General features: G+C 42.5%; 1 protein-coding gene across 1 annotated transcript in view; it reads left to right on the top strand.

The window, feature by feature from the left end:
- Nucleotides 1-3,338: 3,338 nt before the first annotated feature.
- LOC119167659 (uncharacterized) overlaps nucleotides 3,339-13,562 on the top strand; it is a 49,279-nt gene continuing 39,055 nt past the window's right edge. The window contains exon 1 of the mRNA XM_037419171.2: nucleotides 3,339-3,496. Coding sequence (XP_037275068.2) covers nucleotides 3,401-3,496 — 96 coding nt within the window. The 5' untranslated portion in view covers nucleotides 3,339-3,400. The remainder of the gene's footprint in view (nucleotides 3,497-13,562) is intronic.

Raw genomic sequence — 13,562 nt, 5'->3', positions numbered from 1 at the left:
CTTTCGGATCAATCTGTTGTCGAGAGATGCGCACTATTGCGGTAAAAAATGGTTGTAGTATATATTGGGTGTTTTAAAAAATGTGCCTGCAGATACTCAAGATAAAGAGGAACGGGACATTTGCTCGCCTCTTTCATATATATGTTCCTTGTGTGCGTGTCGACAGATGACCAGTGAATGTATATAAGGAAATTTAACTAATTAAAGCTAAAGTGAGAAAAGAGAAGTAACTAAGTAAACTGGGAGTTACCAGTAATTTTTCTACAGCTATAGAATTCTAACCAATTTACAGGCGGAACCGAAACCGAAGCACCGATGTCGCGTGCAACCGACAAACTCCAGGAGACGTACCCCAAATTAACCGTTCATTAGAACGATTGCAGTGGTGTTACTTATGCATAATATTTATCAACTTCCGTTTAGCAACGTGTGTTTTCATGGCAAGCGCACCCTTCAGAGACAAGAAACGATGTAGCTTGATGTTTGATTTAACGCCATTCACTCAATTTGGCGACTTCGTCTATCGGTGTTTCGGTTTTGGTTTCGTCACCAAGATAGAACGGATTTCAAAGGTGTCTCATCTTGCTTTAGACGCAATTGCTTATTTTTGTGACTAAATTTCATTGAAGCTACGTCGAGGACATCGAAATGAACAGGTATTTGCAGATGCACTCGGAAAGTAGGAAAAATCTAAGTTGTACTGCCAGGCCACAGCCTGGTTGTCTGCCTCGTTCTGTTGAAGCAGCATTCATAGAATTGCATGGAATAGTAATGGTCACCGTCCGCAGCCCCCCAACTATTTTTTCGAACAGCACGTTCCCAGGCAGAACGCAGTGGACTGCCTTTCAGAAACTTGTAACGCGGATAATTACGGCATGAAATTGTTCTCTACATTCGCGAATTTCTCAATAAATATGCACCAAATTTGATATTCACTCGTCAAAAAATATGCATGCACGCCGTCAGTCTTGCCTTGTAAGACAACACTAAAACAACTTGGAATTCAAAGGGCATTGAGACGTCCTACCCGTTCCATTGTTTGATTCGTGCAGCCACAGACCGCAAGTCCTTCGTCCATAAACCTCCAACTCAGGCACAACGTCGTGTCAGCGAGCATTTGAAGCTTCACGTTACCTTCCATACAGCTATACGCATGTATAACACGCATGCGCACTTTCATATTGTTTTTAATTTAACAGCACACGCGAAAAAACAGGCGATCGTCAGCGAACAAAGTGAGTATACTTACACGTGAAAATTGACCCCAGGCGTCTTCTTGATGCGATTTCTGCAGCCATAAGCGACGCACGAAGTCACCATGGCCTTTTAAAATCTTTAACTGTTTTACAAAAGCATGTCACAGCCAAAGGCGACTGTGAGGGCACAAATACGAAGCGCACTCTGTCATCTGCTTCCGAGTCGTTCCTTTTCCAATAAGACGGCGACCGGCGTCCGTTATCGGGGCACACCTCCACTTCAGAAGACATAGTATAGAACCTCCTTGGTAGTGAGAAATCAACTATTTTAACGTGAAGCCAGACGTGTCTTCAAAGTAGTCCGAGTCTAGCTTGAAGCTCGCATGTCCCGGCATTCTTTTGCATCCGCCAGTTTACTGGCGCCAAATTCCCCTCTAGGTAATGGTTTCCGAGATTCTATGACTATAGCCCTGAAAATTAGCTGTACAGTTGGGAAACATGCATAAACAAATAAATAAACTATATGTCATCTCGCCTCTCATTGGGTGTTGGTGCAACCTTTTTTGGCTAGTTAACGCTTATCCACTCTAGGAAAGTTATGGTGAATTTTCGATAAATGTTTTACTATGTGGTCGAAATATCAACTTCTCTCAAAATATACACTCTAAGTTTGTGTCAGGTGACGTGAATTGGAGTGAGGTTTTAGTTTTTCAAGGCCCAAAACTGAAAATGCAAAGAAGTAAGACTCATCACACCATGCCTTCACTACTGCCTTCACTGGGCTTAGAATAAGCAGAAAAATGTAGCTCTTATTCTGATCATCTAAGCACACCAAAACTGGCCATGTCATTTGAATACGTTGAGCCATATAATACATCACCTATTCGATGTGCGAATCTATTCTAATGTGTCGTAGTGGGGCTGCTGAAATACTACAGTAAATTGACGATGTTGAGGAATGTCACTATTAATTTCGATATTATTTTACTGATTCACTATTTATTCACACCTATCTTGCACATACTTAAGCAGCAGCCATTCATGCAGTAAGAAAGTTTTTGTATATTATTGAGCAATGCTGTTAAAATAACAATTTTTGTGTAAAAGCTGTTTTGGAATCGCAGCAGGAGCTGATTCTGGCAACGTTGTCCGCCAACGTCGTTTTCCGTAACTACTGCAGCGCGAATTCAAGAAAAAATAAATGAGAGAAAATCACCCTGTGTTTGAAGGGCTTTGAACTTGGACTCTCTGTGTGACAAGTCATGATGCTACCGCCCAGCTGCACAGGTGCTCTGAATTATTTCACAAAAATACATTGTACATGTGTTGTGACGGGGACGGAATCAAGATACAATATGTAATATAGCGTAGTAGGGAAGTAAAATAACAAATAGGTGCCACAGGACGCGACTTGCGCAGTGAGTCAACCATTTGATGCTTTCAACTAAATACAAAAGGGTGTGCCAAATTTAACCGTCGTCAGCCATCACAAAATGTTTATATAATGCTTTAAATATGTGTAACAGATTAGTATCCGTCGAACATCTCGTTTTTTGTTCTGCATATAAATGTTTTCGTCAGTGTTGCTGCTTTCCTAGCTCCCAAAATAATTATCATTTATGGTGTAGTAGGCTCTCGCAACTGTACTTGTATGAGTTTTCTCAAGAGAGTTTAGAAGCTATAGGATCTGGCAGCTTTTTTCGTGACTGTTTTACGTGTTCGGCGCTTCTCTGGCAACATTTTTGTCCTGGTTACTCACGGTTTCATGACATTTTGGGAGTTAAAGATATTCATAAAATAAATTATTTTCATAATACGTCGGGCCAGGCAAATAGAAGGAAATACGACATCTGTAGTGCCTTGTTTACAGAAGGGTGCTTTGATGTCGCTTAAAATTCATCGAATATCCAGGTATTGAAAACACAAGATAGCCCAAGCGCGATATGTTCCAAACATGCCGATGTTAACGACGAGTAGATAAACGGTTGCTTGAGCAACGACACTTAAAGTGGCTGCTTGTGTCACTTTTTGACGTGGAGAGGCTCTATGGGCTTGTTCTTGCCGATATGCAGAAACGGTGTGCTTGAACCTCTCGACACATTTATCTCCCACTGTCATACTTAAAAGACGTCGCACACCTTTCACGAAACCAGATTGACGTTTTCTGCGAAAGAGTAAGCATCGAAGAAACTTGGTACATAGAAATGGCTTCAATGAACGTCGTAGCATGCTTGGTACTTGCAACTTTGGTGGCTGGCAGCGTACTCTCGAATCAACGAGGACCTCCAGACGCCTTTCGGGTGTGTTTCACGCGTCTTTGCTTAAAAATAGCTTTGTGCGAAGCTAAGCAATGACGACAGCTATCTGGTGGTCATTATTACCATGAAACTGACTACACACACTGCAGGGCAAACGCCTCTTTCATGATTCGCCAATCAACATGGTCTTGTGTCTGGTGGTCCTAGCTAATGAATGCTAAGCATTTTTGCTTTCTTTTACTTGTGAACCACGACTTTCTCTTTCCTGCTATGCCAAGCAAAAATATCTCATTGGCGCGCTTAGATAACAGTCCTTACTGAAGCTTTTACGTCTGAACGTGAGGCACCGCAAGGTCAATACGAACAGAAAAAGTTTAACGAAACCACTTTGAAAAGAGAATACAGTTGTTAAATTCGAGCTCCTCACTAAGGTTTGCTTCCGAGCAATAACGTAAAGTCGTGGGCTCATTTAGCTCTATATGTACAAATCACACCAAATAGGTTAGATCGCGAGAATAGGGTCCAGCACGAGAGGTGACAAATCACTGAATTTTTAATAAACGAAATTGAAAATAATGTAGATAAACACCATGTGTTCATGTTTGTTCCATAAAGCTTCATTTGTTTCAGAGTGCTCGTACTGTGTCTTTCTATTCTCGTGCTTAGTGATATTCACGCTCATTTTTACAGAATGCTTGAAAAGCACTAACTGATGTTCGAATGCTACGCTGCTGCTCTGGCGCTTTTTGGGCATTTGCTCCTCAGGCTTTAAGGCATAGCTTGAATAACCTCACTAAGGATGAATGGTGAAGCCTGGAAACTTAGGCAAATTGGTAGGACATAACTGAATATGCGAATAGCAAAACTTAGAAGTAATTACACTGCAACTACAAAAGCAAAGAAAAGAGGACAGAAAAGAGCGCTGACTTTCAACAAGGATTTAATAGTGGAGTGGTGTTCATATAGAGGCGAAAAAACAAGAGAATGGGCATGCGTGGAATGGTGCAGTTTACAACCACTGCGAAACAATCCTTATGTGCTCACCGTTTCGCATAGGGCGAACAAAATTGGGAAACGAGCTGATATCACTGTTTCATTTAGCACCCCAGAAAAGCTATCAAAGCTTTGTAGGTTAGTAAATCATCCGGCTAAATATCGAGTACAATGCTCTGTGAAAAAATGCCCCGCCGTGGTGGTCTAGTGGCTAAGGTACTCGGCTGCTGACCCGCAGGTCGCGGGTTCGTATCCCGGCTGCGGCGGCTGCATTTCCGATGGAGGCGGAAATGGTGTAGGCCCGTGTGCTTAGATATGGGTGCACGTTAAAGAACCCCAGGTGGTCGAAATTTTCGGAGCCGTCCACTACGGCGTCTCTCATAATCATATGGTGGTTCTGAAACGTTAAACACCACATATCAATCAATCATGCTCTGTGAAACACAAAATACGCTTCGTGTCTTGTGTTATTGGCATCGTATACCTTATTCCGCTATCCTGGGGTATGATATACATTGGGAAAACTGAATGGTGCTTGAATGATCATTTAAGAGAGCACAATAATAATGTGCACAGTGCAGTACAAGGACATTTCGGAATCCACTGCCGAGACTGCGGCTGCGTGCCCGTCTTTGAGCGTTGCGAGGTATAAGGCAGGCACAACTCGCAGGCCATGCGTGAGATAATTGAAGCATATCACTTCAGCAAGTTTGAAGGTACATGTGTAAGTTCCCTATCAGTTGCGCTATTGCAGAAAGAGATTGCGTATCTCGATCATTTTTAGGCAATGTATTTTTTCAATCAGCAAGAAACAAGAATTTTGCTGACACTGTTTCGCAGTGCTTGTAAACTGCACCCTTCTACGCGTGACATTTCTCTTCTTTTTTCGCTTATATACGTACACCACTTTACTATCAAATCATTGTTGAAAGTCAGCACTCTTTTCTGTCCTCTTTTTTTTTTGCTTCTGTAGTTACAGCATAACTACTTCTAAGTTTTGCTATTTGCATATTCGGGATGAATGGTCTTGTGCAAATTGTTCACTTTAGAGTCTCACGCGACGCTGCACCCACACAACGACACAAAGCTTTCCTGATGAAGCTCATGTTACGGCCTTTGAAGGGGTGACTGCGTACAGCTATTTTCAGCAAAAAAAAATGAACAAAACGAGCTCAGCTTAAAATAATGGCTACATATGCTTCGGCATGTTTGTAAGCCATCGGCTGCGTTAGTCCAGCTAACACTTCTGTCTTTCGTGGGGTTTTCCTACCCGATCACTAAGCCAGGTGCGTTAGAAAAGAAGCTACCTGGCGAAGGTTACACAATATGTTTTGTTTTTTCACACGGATCAAATGTATACTTCCAACACTTCCCTGGCCAAAGACCGTTGGTGTTTTTGCGAAGAAACATCTGCAACACAGAACACCTGACTTGGCTGTTCGAAATGTCACCCTTTCCGCTTCAACACGTGACTGTGATTGCGTAGGTATTATTCCCGTAAGTAGGAAATAAATCAAACTGAATCAATTTAAAGGGACCAGCAACTCATTTTTTTCGAAACAGTTTCTTTAACGTGACCGAAAGATCACCAATCGTAATGTTCTCAGCTGTGGTATGTAATCCCAAAAACATGTAGTTATTTTTTAAAGCAGTATTGTTCGGCTTCAAAGGCTATAAACACAGATGTTACTTTCCTCGAGCAACGAAGAGAATGGATAGCGATGCTGCCAGTCCTTCCTGCGATTTGAGAAAGCTGTCGTCATTCAGCTTTCGCAGGAGTTCCTGTAACAGTGCTTAACCAGCCTTATTTTGAGCTTTTCATCTACTTTTTCAATACAACAAGCTGTTAGAACGAGGTCATGCTGTATTACACAATTTTTCTATACTTCTTATATTCACCTGTGCCCAAGGTTGTTTGCGCCTGACTCATGAGCGGCTTATTCCGGTGACGTTACTCTGTCGATACACGACTGAATCCACGTCACCAAAACGTTACTACGCGTATGCATAGCCATGCCGAGTAGAGTACACGTCACATCTGAGGGGATACGTACCTATAAAAACTGCGCCTCTCCAAAATCTTAACGACATGAAAAAAATGGTTGCTTGCTAGGCTAGTTCTTTCATTTTCCTATACGTGTAACAGCGTGAAAAACTGGAAAGCACGGGGGATAGGAGAGAGCAATGGGTAAGCCTGCCAGAGCTAGCATGGTCTAAAATGAGCTATAGATTCCGAAACATTTTTGTTTAGACTTGTTGGTATCAGTCAATGCATTCCTTGCTGATTAATTTTTTCCCGTTAGCTTTTTTTGCTTCACCCGTTAGCTCTGCGTATTCATTTGCAGCTGGTATCGTCAGCAGAATAAAAGAGTTCGCTCTCAGAGCTTTTATGCCCTGTCTGTGTCATGTTTTCTAGTTTTGCGCGATGTTAATTGTGTTGAGTTGGAAACTGTATGCACGGTTTTATAGGCAAGCTAAAAAGTCCCACTGACGATCAGGGGGTAACTACGTAACGCCTAAGCAACAACACATTATAGCATACTACTCATGCGCGCCTATACATGTGTTCATTCTATACAGTAATGTCATTAATTATAATTAAACCAACAAAAGGGCTATACTCATTGAAAAAGAAATTCGGCAGATCCCACGTACCTGAGAATCCACATTATACGAAGCATGCGTAGGGAATGTCACCGTGTTGCATTTTCTCTATCGAGCGACAAGTCATGAAATGACGCTAAATGTATGTACAAATGTTGCACGCACATACATATGTTGAAGGGTTGCAGATGTTTATATGACCAGTTGTTTGCACTTGTGCAACAATGGCGACTGCAACATGCGTATTAGCAACACCAAAAGCTAATAAGGAGCGCTGATGCTCGAGAGCATGTTGGCCCTGGACACTGTTACATAAATCAACTTCCGCGCAGGGCAACTAACCACAATTGACGTTAACCCGACGTGACCGCTGAGTACATAAATTTGGTAGGCAGCACTGCTACCACCATTGATGTGTCATGAAGATTGGCGTCTATTTGAAAAGTAGCTTAGAGACCTGGCGTAGCTGTGTGCCAAAAGGTTCTTCGCTACGCAGAATGCTTGGCTTTAATTCCAACTGGGACCCTGACATTTATTATCTGACATACCCGCCAGTGGGTATGTGCCACTGTCCGGCTGGAAACGTTTGACGAAGTACGTGACAGGATTGTGAAATTATTCATGCCTTGACCACCGCGTCATTTCCGTCAAACCATTATACTCTCCCATGCTAATTTTCGTTCATGTCAAGCTAAGGGGGTGACCATGGGAGCACCCAAACGTAAGCGGCTAGATAGATAGATAGATAGATAGATAGATAGATAGATAGATAGATAGATAGATAGATAGATAGATAGATAGATAGATAGATAGATAGATAGATAGATAGATAGATAGATAGATAGATAGATAGATAGATAGATAGATAGATAGATAGATAGATAGATAGATAGATAGATAGATAGATAGATAGATAGATAGATAGATAGATAGATAGATAGATAGATAGATAGATAGATAGATAGATAGATAGATAGATAGATAGATACGCTCAAAGTCGCCAAATTTCGCTGAGAAATGCTTCGCTTTAAAATCGTCGACCACGCACAGAAGTGAATTGTCACGCTGCCATGGACAACTAATCGTTCATGTTTTCGCCACCACAGGCGCCTCGAGTTAATAATCGCTACTCTCAATGACGAACCATAAATACAGATTCACCTCTCAAGAAAGCAGAAAGAAGGGGTTTGTTTGAATCGATGCAATGGGCAACCTTTCCATCAGTGGAGGTATCTAATTTTATGTGTGGGCAGTTGTGAAGCCTTCAAAGCTGTGATTCCTATAGCTACAGATCGTTCGATTGTGCAGAGCCCACGTGCAGCGATATTGCCACATGCGTTTCTCACGTTCACTTTTATTAAAGCCGATAGTCTTTCTTGGGAACCTTCGACGCAAAAATTTTAACCTGTCTGTCTGTCTGTCTGTCTGTCTGCCTGTCTGTCTGTCTGTCTGTCCGTCTGTCTGTCTGTCTGTCTGTACATTTGCCTGTTTGTCCACTCTTAACAGCATAGCGTAATTGAAATGGCTCACCCCATCCACAGCGCCCAGCAATGTTGCTCAAGGTTTAGCGTTCATACCTGTGCGATTGTCGATGTAAAAGCGATTATTGTGCATGTCTGGAGCACCACAACCACACGTATGTATTCTGCAAGTGCGTATTTTACTAGAAAAAGCATACATAGGTAATTTGAAGGACCGTAGCGCTTATCACGCTGCGCTTGCACAAACAGGTGAGTGTTTCCAACGCTTTGCTAAAAGGAGACGGTGGTGGCACCTACCCGTCGCCTTGCGTTCTACACCTTATCACCTCTGAGACGGTCGTGCACACCTGTCTCAGAGCCACGCGCTCCGTTTTCCAAGAAAACTGCCTGATGGTGTTCATGTCTCACGTGTGACGTGACTTTATGCTCTCGTTCAGCTCCGCAACACGCTCGAGGCACTCTAACGCAGTGCCTCCAGAATACCATTCACCGATTTTCTTGCGCAGAACCTCAAATAAGCATTTTGTTCACTCTCTCCAGACGCAAGACTAACATCTTTTGACGACATTTACAAATGACGTGCAGATACGGGGCCTATTTTCATTCGGCTTTCATTCACAAAACTTGTCGAGAATACGCAAACTGCGGCTGATTGTTTGAGAAAATGTGCCTCATTGTTTGATCAGGGCGGGTGTGTGTCGCTGAATTCTAATAGCGGCGAGCAGAGCATATGCCGTCAATCAACTGAAAAGCGAAGAAACGCGTCGGCACTTGATTGATTTATTGATTGATTGATTGATTGATTGATTGATTGATTGATTGATTGATTGATTGATTGATAAGAGGGGTTTAACGTCCCAAAACCACCATATGATTATAAGAGACGCCGTTGTGGAAGGCTGCGGAAATTTTGACCACCTGGGGTTCTTTAATGTGCACCCAAATATGAGCACACGGGCCTACAACATTTCCAGCTCCATCGAAAATGCGGTAGCCGCAACCGGGATTCAATCCCGTGACCTGCGGGTCAGCAGCAGAGTGCCTTAGCCACTAGAACACCGCGGTGAGGCCATCGACATTTAGGCGTGCGCCGTGTATTATGTCAGCCGTATTATTGGTATAGTCAAGTAAACTCTAGAATAACCATCGGCATTTAGGCATGTGCCGTCGAATATATCAGCCTTATCATTGGTAGTCAAGTAAACTCTAGAATAATCTCAAGTGTATGTGTCTTCCGTGCATTCTTAACAGAACAATCCAAAATAATCACGAACCTTCTCGAACAATCAGGCGCAGTTTGCGCTGAGCATTCCTGGGAGGCTTTGTGGGTTAAGGCCGAATAAAACAAAAGTGAAAATAAAGAAAAAATCCACGTAGTGATAAGACTATCCGCAAAAAACATGATGACACATGCAAGATGACTGCATTATGTATGCATATGCGTCCAACGATTCAAACAAAAACAATAAAGAGTTCTAGAAATGAGTGCGTAAGCGGCAGTTGTCAGGGCGTTGAAAGAAAACAGATAAGGAGGCAACACTGCGTGTTTACCCTTGCGTCCTTGTCAAGTCGGTCTTACAATCTGTCAAGCAAGCTGTAGCATAACAAAATGCTTCATAAAATTAATAAAAGATTTAAAATCCATTTTTTCAATTGCTCATCACTCAAATTAGTGCAGAATTTTTCGCTCCTCTAGAAAAGTGTCTGAGTCTGCCTAAAGGAACCATAAACCAGTTTTAATGGTGGCGATTTTTCTTAGCGCGAAAGAAGACTTACTCGTCAGTAAGCCTGATCTCGGATGGGTAAAATAGAACGCTCTGCAAAACAGTTGTGATCAGAGTTTTTCCAACTGCAGCGTGTGCAAACCGTGAAAGTGCGGGAGGTTCGTGTTCAAGCGCGGTTGTTGACTGGGCGTGCTTGCATTCCGCGCGCATGCGCCACGACTTCGTCCGGTGGCGGCCGCGACAGCAGCACAGCATTTCACGGCGCTACTACATTTTGCGTCGTAAGCAGCACATAATAAAGGGGGACAACATAATCATATAATTACTTTAATTTTGAACACTTACACGCACAACAGCATCAGCCTACGCGAGCATGTTCATCAAAGTGGTAGACTTCATATTTCATAGTCAACCTTCAAGGCTCTTCTGCTAGGCTGCGCAACAAGGCAGTTCTTGATAATCATGAGCGTGATTTAAAATATAAATTCTAGTGACTACGCAAAAAGAATGTGGAAATCGGTCACTACTTTTCAATCTAATTGCACGTTCTGCTCTAATGTAGGTTTCTTTAAATCTGCACGTGAGGGGAAAGCGTACAAGCATTGAGTGCCGTTGTTCCGTCAAGAAATGGACATGGGAGACAATGAAAGGCTTCATAGTCATTGAATCGGATTAAGTTTTGCTATTAGGCACAAATTAGTTTCACATGATTCCTCATGTATGAACCCTTTTAATTAAGACTGCTTTGTAGGTTGACCGAAACTCTCGTAACAACACCAGAGACCTATCAGCAACGATAGCGCTGCCATCCAAGCTTGCCCTTCCGATATCTTTTCTGCAGAGCAGGTAAAAGCCGACAGCCGCTGAAACCCGACACGTGCTGTGCTTGGCTCAGCATGATAGTCTAGCTGACTACCTTATCTCTGGCTCGAGCCCTTAGCGATAGCGTTTCCTGGCCCACTGTAACACCTTTTCTTGTGTGAGGTTGACGACCAGACACAAAATAAACTACTGAGTTTCTCGTAAATACTTTTTTGCATAGTTTTTTTTTGTCTTTTGTGCTCATGAAGATTGTTGGTGGGAGCAACTATCATGCAGCCTCGGAATAAATTTTGAAAAATAGTCATTCTTTGAGGCCTGGCAAGTCCTCTTCTAAAAACTACTTTTAAGCTCTTTAGGAACGATTGATATGTGGGGTTTAACGCCCCAAAACCACCACATAATTTTGAGAGACGCCGTAGTAGAGGGCTCCGGAAATTTCGACCACCTGCGGTTCTTTAACGTGCACCCAAATCTGAGCACACGGGCTCACAACATTTCCGCCTCCACCGGAAATGCAGCCCACGCAGCCGGGATTTCAACCCGCGACCTGCGGGTGAGCAGCCGAGTACCATAGCCACTAGACCACCACGACGGGGCGAGCTCTTTAGGAGCCTCGTATATACTAGGCGACCACTTTCAGTGGCAGCGCAGCCAAAGCTACGCGTGTTACTACGCTACATAAAGTAGACCGTTTGCGGGTGATTTTCGTTTCGGTTTCAAAATGCAAAATGCAAAATCGGTACTTCCGCATGAATAACCCAGGCTTATAATGCCAAGCACTCGTCATAGAATGCTCTTAAAGATAGGTTATAGAAGCTATAAACGAAATCCTCGACTTAGTTATGGATGCAACAGTGAATAAAAAATACATGAAATCGTTGCTGAACTAAGCTGCGAATCACATTGAACTGCCAGGGGTTCAAATCTGTGCGCAAAGGGAGCACCGTGCAGTAAGTAACATTTGCACTTTTTTTCGAAAGCAACATAGTACTATTTATCCTGAAAAAACACAAGCTTTAATGAAGCTGTTAGCCCATTCTTGAAAGAAAAGTTGGCAGCTTGTCCATGAAGTACAGCACTGTAAGTGCCAATTTTTACTTTCCGGGCACGGCCTGGCCCTTAAAGGTCATGCTTCAGCCCGGCTGTGCCCGGCCAGGTGTTTCTAAATATGAGTCGTACCCAAGTCGGGACCAAAAGGTTTGGGGCCTACCCGTTTCCAACTAGCTCAAGCCAATTATGCCTTGAGCATAAACGAGGCACTGCCATTTGATGTTTGGTTACTGTGAAGATATCTTCCACAAACAAAATATTTTCAAGACTATTTTGAGTGTCACTACTTTCATTGATATTGTCTATATATTTAGATAAGTGCGCCCGTAACACTATCGGGAAATAATTGCCGGGCAATATAAGTTTTAGCTCGTGTCCCAACTGACTCTCTTACGAACGCAGTGCTCGCAGGTTCGATACACTTCGTACCATAGAATGTCGTCTCCGGGCGCAGCGTGTGACTGATCCAAAACTATCATCGTCATGAACCGGCACGTGGTTTTTCGGCCACTTTTTCTTCATATTCTGCTTCTGCCCTAGAACACGTGACCCGATTCAAAATGCTGTAACTCTTATGGGCAAGAGAACGAGTAGAAAGGAATAAATAAGTGCATGGAAAAAAGGGAAGAGCTAGAAATTGGGAGAAAGAAGGACGGGAAAAGAAGCAGAGAGAAGGATAGTTAACAAACAGAGTACAGATAGAAGGCGAAATAATTATAACAGAGAGATAAAAAGTTAGAGTGACATAGAAGCAGTGATTGGAAGTAAAGGATTAAAAAGGAAAAAAAGGAACAAGAAAGATCTATAGATACTAAGAAACATTTATTAAAAGATATAGACAAAAGAGAGACAGCAAGCATATCTATGTTTAGTAAGTGTAATATCCAAATCGATATTAAAATTTTGTATTTCATATTATAGTATAGCAAGCGATACGAAAGTAAAGTAAGCCTGCCGACAAGACAAAGGGAAAGGTGAGAGGGTGACGCATAGCGTAGTCATGTATATTGTGGTATTGCAAGACGTACGAAAGAAAAGTAATGTCGAGGAAGGCAAAGAAGTGATGTGCGAGAATAAATATTAGCACCTTTTTGCTTACTGCAGTGTATCAATTGGTCCAAAAGAGCAGTGAGGGTTAAAAACAGGAGAAAGAGGAGGCAAACGCCCCTAGCATTACCACTTTTTTCTATTCTTCGCAGCACCAGTGCCCAGCTACCCCAATTTTATATGCTTGATATGAAGCTTGTCGTCTATATCCCTGAAGAAAAAAGATTGTTTGATGAGCAAAACGATTGTGTATATCGCAAAATGATAGGCTTGGTAATACTCTGGCCTTTTTATATGTTCTTACAATTTCTATATCTATATCTTTCAAACGACAACACTTCGGATAAAAATGGCAACATATATATCAGTGTGCTATTCCTCGTTTCC

Source organism: Rhipicephalus microplus, chromosome 6 (genome assembly GCF_043290135.1).
Source record: "Rhipicephalus microplus isolate Deutch F79 chromosome 6, USDA_Rmic, whole genome shotgun sequence".
In the NCBI taxonomy this organism is placed as follows: Eukaryota; Metazoa; Arthropoda; class Arachnida; order Ixodida; family Ixodidae; genus Rhipicephalus; species Rhipicephalus microplus.
This window is presented reverse-complemented; position numbering and strand designations above follow the sequence as displayed.